This window comes from Mixophyes fleayi, chromosome 11, assembly GCF_038048845.1.
Source record: "Mixophyes fleayi isolate aMixFle1 chromosome 11, aMixFle1.hap1, whole genome shotgun sequence".
Classification (NCBI taxonomy): domain Eukaryota; kingdom Metazoa; phylum Chordata; class Amphibia; order Anura; family Limnodynastidae; genus Mixophyes; species Mixophyes fleayi.
In genome coordinates this window covers 90272821-90283237 of record NC_134412.1, presented here as the reverse complement: position 1 = coordinate 90283237, position 10417 = coordinate 90272821, and the positions used below count along the sequence as shown (strand labels likewise).

At 46.1% G+C, this 10417-nt stretch overlaps 1 protein-coding gene across 8 annotated transcripts in view; it reads left to right on the top strand.

Moving 5' to 3' along the window:
* MTOR (mechanistic target of rapamycin kinase) overlaps positions 1-10417 on the top strand; it is an 84726-nt gene that overhangs the window by 35883 nt on the left and 38426 nt on the right. For all 8 annotated transcript variants that reach the window (XM_075190201.1, XM_075190195.1, XM_075190200.1 and 5 more), the window contains exon 31: positions 6116-6191. In XM_075190201.1, coding sequence (XP_075046302.1) covers positions 6116-6191 — 76 coding nt within the window. The remainder of the gene's footprint in view (positions 1-6115; positions 6192-10417) is intronic.

Genomic DNA, 10417 nt, shown 5'->3' with positions numbered 1-10417 from the left:
TCTCAAGGTAGTTTATTAATGATTTAAAAAGAACAATCAACACCAATCCATGTCTATTACAATAGAACACACAGTTAAAATGTAACACCATAACATCCGAAGACCCTAACTAAGAATGATACTAGGAACAGGTCTATATTAAAGGTCTCTATGACAATCCGCTATGTAGTCGGGGTTACTCATTTATTACTAAACAGCCTATCTCTGTGATAAACTGCAATGGGGTTGGTCAATTTAATTGGTTTAAGCCAAATTTGTGTAAAACCTTAGATTGTGGAAACGACTGGACCTAATTTGCATCCTCTGTCCACTATTGAGCTAATTTTCTGTATGAAGCCTCATCTCTCTAATGAGCTAAGCAGAGTTACTGGAGAATTTTTTTTTTTTTATATGTATATTTTTTGTCCCTCTGAATGGAACTGAATAATTTGAATACCACAAACATTTTTCTCTGAATAAGTTACGTTGCTGGCGATAGCTTATTGGAGAACCTAAGTACTTGCTTTAAGTTGGCCATTGACAGTGCAACAATCGCCAAACAAAATCTAACATTTGGAGCAATCTGTATCTCAGAGGATTTGCTGCCTTCTCGTCTCCTTAACCCAAGCCTCCAAAATGTGTATATGAAGTAGTGAAATACATCTACTCGTTCATTCTTATCAGTATTATAGGTTGAACTGAGAAGCGGTTTCACTGTATAATTAACAGGTGGAATTGCCTCTATGGGGAGGTTTAGTGTAGGCCAACTCAATCTTTATACTCTGTGACAGCTACACTGCCCCCTGCAGGCTAGATGGCTGTTAGTGAGACACAGTATGAGCGAATGCAAAGAGCTTAGAGGTATCTGTCTGAAATGGGGGAAGGTTCAAAAGTGCCTTTCCTCTCTTTAAAATCTGATGATTGTTAGTTTGGAGTGTGCCAATGACGCAGTGGGCATTTTGTGGGCATAGCCAATTTTTTTAGATCACAGTATCAGTCCTCGGAGTCACTAGTTTCTAGTTATTTGATAGGCTGCATTCTCATAAATATCATCATCATCATTTATTTATATAGCGCCAACATATTCCGTAGCGCTTTACGATTGGGGACAAACATAATAAACTAATAAACAAACTGTGTAAAACAGACAGGTGAGAAGGCCCTGCTCGCAAGCTTACAATCTATGGGACAATGGGAGATTGACACATGAGGTTAAGTCTACATTTTGCATCTTGGCCCAGCCAGACTGCAAAGGTAAAAGTGACTCATAAGCTAAATGATCCTGTCACACAACAATGTTGGTCAGGGGGTAGTTGTCTTGTGTGAAATTGTGTAACAGGCTAAAGGTAGTGAGGTTAAGAGGGTGGGTGAGGAATATTATAAGCTTGTCTGAATAGGTCGTTTTCAGAGAACGCTTGAAAGTTTGTAGACCAGAGGAGAGTCTTATTGTGCGAGGGAGAGAGTTCCATAGAGTGGGTGCAGCCCGAAAAAAGTCCTGTAACCGGGAATAGGATGATGTAATGAGGGTGGATGAGAGACGCAGATCTTTTGCAGAACAGAGTTGCCGAGTTGGGAGATGTTTTGAGACAAGAGAGGAGATGTATGTTGGTGCAGCTTTGTTGGTGGCCTTGTAGGTTAGTAAAAGTATTTTATATTGGATTCGGTAGAAGACAGGCAGCCAGTGTAGACATATAGAGTGATTCAACAGAGGAATAACGATTTCCAAGGAAAATCAGTCTTGCCGCAGCATGCAAAATAGATTGTAGGGGTTTGAGTCTGTTTTTGGGAAGACCAGTAAGGAGGGAATTGCAATAGTCAATGCGGGAGATAAGTGCATGAATTAAGGTTTTAGCAGTGTCTTGCGTGAGATATGTGCAGATTCTGGAAGTGTTCTTTAGATGTATGTAACATGATTTAGATATAGAGGCAATGTGGGGAACAAAGGATAGGTGTGAGTCAAGGATTACACCTAGGCAGCGAGCTTGTGGGGTGGGATTTATGGTCATGTTATCAACAGAGATAGAAATGTCAGGTATGCTCTTGTTGGCGGGTGGGAATATTATTAACTCTGTTTTAGAAAGATTAAGTTTGAGTTGGCGAGAGGACACCCAAGATGAAATGGCAGAAAGACAGTCAGTTACACGGGACAACAGAGATGTCGAGAGATCAGGAGAGGATAGATAGATTTGGGTATCATCCGCATAGAGATGATACTGAAAGGAACTTATTAGATTTCCAAGAGAAGCGGTATAGATAGAGAACAGCAGAGGACCTAGCACTGAGCCTTGTGGTACTCCAACTGATGGGGGAAGCGGAGCAGAGGTGGCTCCAGAGAAATTAACAGTGAAAGAGCGATTAGAGAGGTAGGATGAGAACCAGGATAGAACAGTGTCTTGAAGCCCTAGGGATTGCAGCGTTTGTATGAGAAGAGAGTGGTCAACGGTGTCAAATGCAGCCGAGAGATCCAGGAGAATTAGGAGAGAGTAATGGCGTTCAGTTTTAGCAGTGACCAGATCATTGACAACCTTGGTCAGCGCAGTCTCTGTGGAGTGTTGAGAACGAAAGCCAGACTGAAGAGGATCCAACAGGTTGTTTGCGGAAAGAAGGCGAGTGTAGGCAAGTCTCTCTAGAAGCTTGGAGGGGCAAGGGAGCTGAGAGATGGGACGGTAATTTGAGAAAGCGTTTGGGTCGTAGTTTTGTTTTTTTAGCATAGGAGTAATCACTGCATGCTTGTATAGTGATGGAAAGATGCCAGTAGAGAGTGAGAACAGGAGACAGGGATCTACCAATTTGTGAGGGAATAGGATCAAGAGGACAGGAGGTAGAGTAGGAAGATAAGAGAGTAGAAATCTCCTCTTCATTTGTGGGGTCAAATGAAGAGAGGGTGTCAGAGGGTAGTGGGAAGGAATTGAGCTGATTGCTTGTCGAGCAATCGGCTCAATATATTGTGTGTGTAAATATCTGTATAGCCAACAAATGGCTACCTCCGATGTGTCGGCAATGGCTCATTTTTATTTTTTCTATTTTTTTTTTAATGCGTGCTTGTGTGTATGTATATATTGTGTGTATGTATATATTGTGTGTATAATTTTTTAATGTACTAAGGAGAAGTATAATTGTCAGTAAGGCTTAAGCTCCCATGTTTAGTGCCGCACCCATGCTGCGATAGACAAACCTTCTAGGGGCGCTCTTTATCCCGCTATATCTGTACTTCCCAATCACGCAAGGCGTCATGTACTGTGATTCCCATGGCAGGTCATAGGAGTGCCTAATAATACTGTCATTAAAGCTCATTGTGTGGGTTTATGTAACATGAGGAGGAGGTTAAAAGGTGCCTTAATTCTCTCCTTGTACTTTTCTCACTTTCATGTTTCTTTTGAGGTTTTGGCTGGGGTCCCCCTAACCCTGCTTCAGCTGCTATCGCACAAGCGTTCTATTGTCCTGGCACCCATGTACCATAATATCACACCTCCAGGGAGAGCTGACGAGAGGCAGGCTAAGCCCCTTCGCACAGCCTGCACGTCTGGGCTGCAGATGTGAGAGCTCCTTTCAGGCAGCCTCTCAAGAGAAGGAAATCTAATGTTTGACATTGGCTCTCTCCCCTGGTGTAGTGTAAATAAATATAACCTGCTGGTCTGCGGTCTCCTTCACTCAAGTGTCGAGCTCCTGAACCGCAGAGCGGCCAATAAATGGGAAGAGACAGCTCTTTATGTGGGGGAGATTTGCACAGTGTGATTGCTGTAGATTGAATCGTGGAGCTTGTAGATTAAAGACCCAGATGTGAGACTGTGCCGTGCACTTATCAACATTAGTATCTGGAGGTCTCACTAACACATGGCAGGTTTCCCACACCAGAGTCTAAATCATTATAAATACTCCCTTCTTCCTCTCTCCAGCCGTCCTGAGCACATCAGATCTGTGTCTCATTGAGCTGCGGCCTGTCTCGCATTCTGACATTTCGTTTTACAAACCGCAGAAACGTGGTTTGTGCTGTAAGCTTCCGTGCTTGATAAATTGCATTTGTCTGTTTTAATTGTACACATGTTGAATTCATGGAGGAAATTAAATCGGAGCCTTAATATTTTCAGAGAACTGTTCTTGTCCGTATTTAAGATGGGAAAAAAAAATAGGTAAAGTGCCTTTTATGTGACTTAAATAGAAAGCTGCAGCAGATCCCAGCGTCCTAGTTGGCTAGCTCTTCCCATTGGAGCTTTCATAACAAAGGAGCCACTGTTTGGGATGTCTCCGTGAGCTGTTAGTGCCCCAGAGGGATGGATACTTGTATGTATTTACTGACCAATGTTAGACTTGTTTGTTATTTTTGCTAGCTTTATATTTGCTAAATGGAAAATATGACATTCATAGATGGGAGACAGAGATGTGCATTGTCCTGTTATTCCTTGGAGTTGTGATTTTCATTCATGGTCTCTTGGAATATTATAAAATAAAAAGCAAACAGTTTCCTACTTTTGTGAATTCATGTTTGATCTTATTCACAACGTGAGCCATAGGAAATAAGGTAGTTTTGTTTTAGTATGTTTTTTCCTTTTCTATTATTAATTCACATATTGTAAAAGAGGAGTTTCCTTCTATCCGTTCCTGAGTTTAAACGCACACAAAGGAGGACTTGTTACGTAGCCAATGAGCACTACTTAAGCTGCGTCTGGATCGTCTTCCCAGCGCCCACCAATGTGCCCGACTTACCTTCTGGTCTCGGATGAGACGTTTCTGCGCGTATTTCAGCGAAAGTGACTTCCTCTATAACCGTAGTCGACTCGTACATTGTCACCTGTGTCTGATGGGGAGGAAAAATGAAGTGGTTGGTAATGTGGTTTTGGAGGGATTAGGCTGGAAAGTTATATGAAGAGATCTGTTGTTCCTGTCTGCTTTGCATAAAGTCCCTAAGCTCAGGACACATCCGTCACGCTGTTTAATCTGACGAGTTACAGCAAATTCAATCTCTCTTATGGATGACCATAATGGTAAAATTGTTTTTATTCGTAAACATTAGACCTACAACACCTGTTCATTTGAAGGGGAAAAAAAAATATTTTCAAAATAATTCCACTTTATTTCCAGCTGCGTGGGTTCAGTCTAATTCTCACCTGCCTAATCCAGTAGATTCCAGTAGATTGTATGACAGGCCGCGGAGAGCGGAATGAGTTCATCTTACAGGCTGTCAGTGTAAAGGAGCAGGCTGCCTGTCAGGCAATACAACCACATGGAAATGCTGCTTTGTGGAATGATAGGGTCAGGTAGAAACAGTGTTCCATAGGCCGGCAGTCTTATCCTAGTATCTGAATACACAGAGACGTCCCTTATTGGGTTCATACATGCAGACTAGCTAATATCCGCTCACACTAATACTGACATTTTACCTTTGTACGTACATTGTTGCAAACATGTCTGCACTTTTTATGAGTAAATAAATAGCAGCAATTTGTTATGGATTTCATACGCCCAGCATCATGATGAAAGATTGGTTTCTGGTTCTTACCACTTGCCCTATGAGCTGACACTTGACTCCTTCATGATGTATTAGAGTTTTTGCTTGTGTATATTTACTAAACTGTGGGTTTGAAAAATTGGTGATGTTGCCTATAGCAACCAATCAGATTCTAGCTGTCATTTTGTAGAATGTACTAAATAAACTAGTATCTGGTTGCTATTGGCAACATCTCCACTTTTTCAAACCCGCAGTTTAGTAACGTTTAGTTCTGTTCATTGTAAATCTTTAAAAAAAAAACCAACCCAACTATTTTAATATTCATTTTTATAGCATATCACTGTTATATACTATAATTGCTAATAAGAGTAGGATTATGCTACACAGTGTGGTCTAATGTAGCATCTGAGATGCATTTATATGTAAACGGTAGCAAGGACCTTGCTCACAAGAGCTTACACTCTGCCGCTTGCTGCCTGTTCTCTGTTTATTTCTCTGACCTCGGTATTCGTGCTTCTATAGAATAACATTCTACTGCGTTGCTGGGATTGTTCTGCATTATTGCTGATTACGTAACTGCTCGGCGGCCTTCCACCTCTCTGAATGCCTGTCTCGCTATGTTATGAAATAACGTGTACTTTTACAGGAGGGAATCTCATTTACTCATTCTCCTCTTCTGTCTCCCCCCAGCATTAACAATAAGCTCCAGCAGCCCGAGGCAGCCTCTGGTGTCTTAGAGTTTGCCATGAAGCATTATGGGGAACTGGTAAGTGTGTCCTGAGTTCAAGGTAACTGTATAACCAAACTGGTTTATATAAATATATATGCACAGAAGAATAACATACAACACCGTGCGTGTGTGGTTTGAGGGCCCTTTATTAAGGTGTCAAGTTTGGTCAACACTTCTGGCTGTTAAGCAAACATTGGAGGGATCTGAATTAAGGTGTCAGATGGACAGAGGGCGTATTAAAGGGGGTATGAGCAAAGTGTCTATCATGGATGCAAGTCCCTGGATAAGGTTGTTGCACAAAGACCCCACTGTTTTGAGTGGATGGCAGTGAGAGCAGCTGTAATTACTTCCTGCGGGCTCTGCGGTTGCTGTAAATGAGATGTCTTCAGATTACATCACCCCCTCTCTGAGAATAACGTCATTGTGCGGGGCACCGCAAGGAGGGTCGACCTGTATCTACAGGCACTCGCAAATCTCTTTCAAAGCTAAATCCTCTGTCGGAGGTCTAGCTTTCTCTGTTGATTCGGGATATCCCCAGAGTAGCATTCCTTAAGACCCAGGGCAGGCAGCGGTGACCTCAGCAGATAGACCGTCTCTCTCAGTAATGTAAGCGAGTAAGAGCTTTCTTGAACTCCATCCACGATGGACACCTCCTGACGTGCTCCTAAACCACAGCTTTCCAGGCATCTTTAAGATCTTTATCCAAAGAATCCCACAGCCCCGTAAACCCTCAACCACAAGGTCTCTGAGACAAGGGAGTTTGTTTTCTCTGCAGACAGGCTCACATTTTACTGGTTTCCTCCATGTTACTTACAATAACTATGTATACATGGTACATCTTAGTTTATATACTCTTCTTCTCCTGTGTAACATAACTCTATATAATCAGTGCACTCGAACATCAGAAACAAGGTGCCCTCTAACTTTTTTAAAGCCACTTTTCAATCAGTGATTAGTTTGTCGACGCATGAGCCACACGGCATGGGACCTTTATAGGTAGGAGCGGTCATGCAAAATAAAGGGAGTCGTTTTATTTGGGATGTGGTTGTTGTGTTTTTTCTTTTTATAATAATCTTTCAAAAGTGGCATACTTTATATGGGAGGTTATAATATAACGCATCACAGGTAGCAATGATCGCGTTTTTCCCGAACTGCAAATGACCGATGTTCTCTATACAGGAAAGGTCATCCGCGCACGGCATGCGTAGGTCATCCGTGCCTGGCACGTATTGTACAGCACTTGCTAGATATCTATTGGTGGGAGTACATTGTAGAGCAATACTGTCACGAGTCACCTTTTGCACATATGACCCCTTCTAACGCCCAGACACCTGTTGCGTATATGACATCCCCATCCCAACCCCTCCCCGGGTGCCAGGCACCTGTTGGGTATGACACCCCATCCCACCCCTCCCCGGGTGCCAGGCACCTGTTGGGTATGACACCCCATCCCACCCCTCCCCGGGTGCCAGGCACCTGTTGGGTATGACACCCCATCCCACCCCTCCCCGGGTGCCAGGCACCTGTTGGGTATGACACCCCATCCCACCCCTCCCCGGGTGCCAGGCACCTGTTGGGTATGACACCCCACCCCACCCCTCCCCGGGTGCCAGGCACCTGTTGGGTATGACACCCCACCCCTCCCCGGGTGCCAGGCACCTGTTGCGTATATGACATCCCCATCCCAACCCCTCCCCGGGTGCCAGGCACCTGTTGGGTATGACACCCCATCCCACCCCTCCCCGGGTGCCAGGCACCTGTTGGGTATGACACCCCACCCCACCCCTCCCCGGGTGCCAGGCACCTGTTGGGTATGACACCCCACCCCTCCCCGGGTGCCAGGCACCTGTTGGGTATGACACCCCATCCCACCTCTCCCCGGGTGCCAGGCACCTGTTGGGTATGACACCCCATCCCACCCCTCCCCGGGTGCCAGGCACCTGTTGGGTATGACACCCCACCCCACCTCACCCCGGGTGCCAGGCACCTGTTGGGTATGACACCCCACCCCACCTCACCCCGGGTGCCAGGCACCTGTTGGGTATGACACCCCATCCCACCTCTCCCCGGGTGCCAGGCACCTGTTGGGTATGACACCCCATCCCACCTCTCCCCGGGTGCCAGGCACCTGTTGGGTATGACACCCCATCCCACCTCTCCCCGGGTGCCAGGCACCTGTTGGGTATGACACCCCATCCCACCCCTCCCCGGGTGCCAGGCACCTGTTGGGTATGACACCCCATCCCACCTCACCCCGGGTGCCAGGCACCTGTTGGGTATGACACCCCGTCCCACCCCTCCCCGGGTGCCAGGCACCTGTTGGGTATGACACCCCACCCCACCTCACCCCGGGTGCCAGGTACCTGTTGGGTATGACACCCCATCCCACCCCTCCCCGGGTGCCAGGCACCTGTTGGGTATGACACCCCACCCCACCCCTCCCCGGGTGCCAGGCACCTGTTGGGTATGACACCCCACCCCACCTCACCCCGGGTGCCAGGTACCTGTTGGGTATGACACCCCATCCCACCCCACCCCGGGTGCCAGGCACCTGTTGGGTATGACACCCCACCCCACCCCACCCCACCCCGGGTGCCAGGCACCTGTTGGGTATGACACCCCATCCCACCCCTCCCCAGGTGCCAGGCACCTGTTGGGTATGACACCCCATCCCACCTCACCCCGGGTGCCAGGCACCTGTTGGGTATGACACCCCATCCCACCCCTCCCCGGGTGCCAGGCACCTGTTGGGTATGACACCCCATCCCACCTCTCCCCGGGTGCCAGGCACCTGTTGGGTATGACACCCCATCCCACCCCTCCCCGGGTGCCAGGCACCTGTTGGGTATGACACCCCATCCCACCTCACCCCGGGTGCCAGGCACCTGTTGGGTATGACACCCCGTCCCACCCCTCCCCGGGTGCCAGGCACCTGTTGGGTATGACACCCCACCCCACCTCACCCCGGGTGCCAGGCATATAATGAATGAATTATAGGCACCTTCTACATCTCTAGATTCAGGAGATGAATGTGGGATGTCACATACCTGCAAAAATAAATAATTCTCAAGTGTAGTTTTGAATCTGACGCTTTACAAACCTCATATAAAGGGAAGTAAACCTTGACAAACCCATATACTAAGGACCCTTAGGAGTCTAATCGAGACTAATAGCGTAAACCCCTCAATTGTCTCTCTAGAAGTCAATCAAGTTTGTTCACCTTTCTATAAAAGGAATGAGATCTATTTGAAACCTCCATTATTCTTCTTCTTCTTCTTTCCCAACGTTTTAAAATCCTCTGCTTAATGCCAACTCTTCATCTGTTCGGAGCTTGACAATTGGCATTGCAAAAAAAAAAAAAAAAAAGACTAAACCATCTTAAATCCAGAGGCATTGTGCCACCTGGTATTTCCTCTACTGGAACCAGAGAAGGAAAAGAGAAAAAATGTAATGTTGGGCGGCGGGTCAGACTCGCGAGCCCAACCACAAAAGCAGATTAATCGGGTTGTGTTAATGCCAGCTGTACAGGGAGAGTTATATAGAGAAGTCCAGGAAGAGAGGTCCGGGGGTCTTGCGGGAGCCCACTTAGAGGTAAAGACTTATGGGACCAAATGGGCCCTTTCACTGGAAGGGCATCCGATACCTTGACTGCAACTTTAAGTCAAAACTTGCTAAGAAGCTTTTTACAATGTGTGGCTCCATTATTATCACAATCAAACGAAAAGGAAATCTCCAGAATATCAGTGACCGGTTTCAGCCTACAGAGTTTGCGGATGGTACTCAGAGAGGTGTGTGTGGTTTTGTACCTTGGAATTTCATCTGCAGCTGCCAAAACAGTCCTGTTTGAACCATTAATCCTGAACCAGTAACATCCTTTTGGAGGGGTTCTAAACGATCTGGGACAGGGGCCCCTATGGGCTCTATTTATTTGCATTTGATCAGGTTCAAAGTCAGGAGCATATTTCATAGCCAAGTCTCAGACTTTTCTAGGTCAGGAGGAACGGTCTCTAGGATACGGTTTTATCCTAAGATTGTTTGTTTGTTCTAGGCCGATTTGTCTAGATCTTCCCAAAATTCTGTAAGCTGACGGAATTTGCCCTGCTAGGGCCATGTTGTCTAGATTATTATGCATGCCAATCAACTTCTTTGTTGTCTAATATGTTCACCCGTTCTCCCAGGGCTGAGACCTCTGTCTCCACTACTTTGATGGATTTAGTAAGATTTGTGGTCCGTACGAAGAGCAATAAACTTTCCCAGCTCCT